General features: G+C 57.0%; 1 protein-coding gene across 1 annotated transcript; it reads left to right on the top strand.

Moving 5' to 3' along the window:
- Positions 1 to 5: 5 nt before the first annotated feature.
- On the top strand, positions 6 to 546 carry LOC103907812 (histone H3). The gene has a single exon (XM_009290054.1). The coding sequence runs from the start codon at positions 6 to 8 to the stop codon at positions 414 to 416; it is 411 nt and encodes a 136-aa protein (XP_009288329.1). The 3' UTR covers positions 417 to 546.
- Positions 547 to 897: the final 351 nt, after the last annotated feature.

The following is an 897-nucleotide window of genomic DNA, read 5'->3' as shown; positions in this document are numbered from 1 at the left end:
GAGCCATGGCGCGCACGAAGCAGACGGCGCGTAAGTCGACGGGCGGGAAGGCGCCCCGCAAGCAGCTGGCCACCAAGGCGGCCCGCAAGAGCGCGCCGGCCACGGGCGGCGTGAAGAAGCCGCACCGCTACCGGCCCGGCACGGTGGCGCTGCGCGAGATCCGGCGCTACCAGAAGTCGACGGAGCTGCTGATCCGCAAGCTGCCCTTCCAGCGCCTGGTGCGCGAGATCGCGCAGGACTTCAAGACCGACCTGCGCTTCCAGAGCTCGGCCGTGATGGCGCTGCAGGAGGCGAGCGAGGCCTACCTGGTGGGGCTCTTCGAGGACACCAACCTCTGCGCCATCCACGCCAAGCGCGTCACCATCATGCCCAAGGACATCCAGCTGGCCCGCCGCATCCGCGGCGAGCGCGCCTGAGGCTCCTGCCCTGCCACCGCCAAACCCAAAGGCTCTTTTAAGAGCCACTCCATGTACAGTGAAAGGAGCTGTAATACTCTGAAATTTAATTGTAATTGTGTGTTTTGCTACATTAAAAGTAATAATATTGGAACATTGTATGGAGCATTGCTGTAATTGTTTCAAAGCCCAGTCATTCAGGATTCCTCACGCAGATACATGAGTGTACTATGTAGCGGCTTTCACTCTTAAAGTACGTGTTTAGAATCTGGGGTGTAATGGAATTTGAACCGGATGGGGATTTTAAAACCAAAAAGTCGGTCTTGAGGGCACGAAATAAAAATATTTGCTTGCTATGCCCTGAAATTACATAAAAAGCATTAACAGCTCCTTTTATTGTGCATGGAGTGGCTCTTAAAAGAGCCTTTGGGTCTGTGCAGGCTGCCTCGGTGTCTGCCGGGACCGGGAAGGGGCTGCGGCAGGGGCCTCAGGCGCGCTCCTC

This window comes from Aptenodytes forsteri, unplaced genomic scaffold (genome assembly GCF_000699145.1).
Source record: "Aptenodytes forsteri isolate BGI_AS27 unplaced genomic scaffold, ASM69914v1 Scaffold284, whole genome shotgun sequence".
In the NCBI taxonomy this organism is placed as follows: domain Eukaryota; kingdom Metazoa; phylum Chordata; class Aves; order Sphenisciformes; family Spheniscidae; genus Aptenodytes; species Aptenodytes forsteri.
The sequence above is the reverse complement of the archived record's forward strand: the minus strand, read 5'-3'. Positions and strand labels throughout refer to the sequence as shown.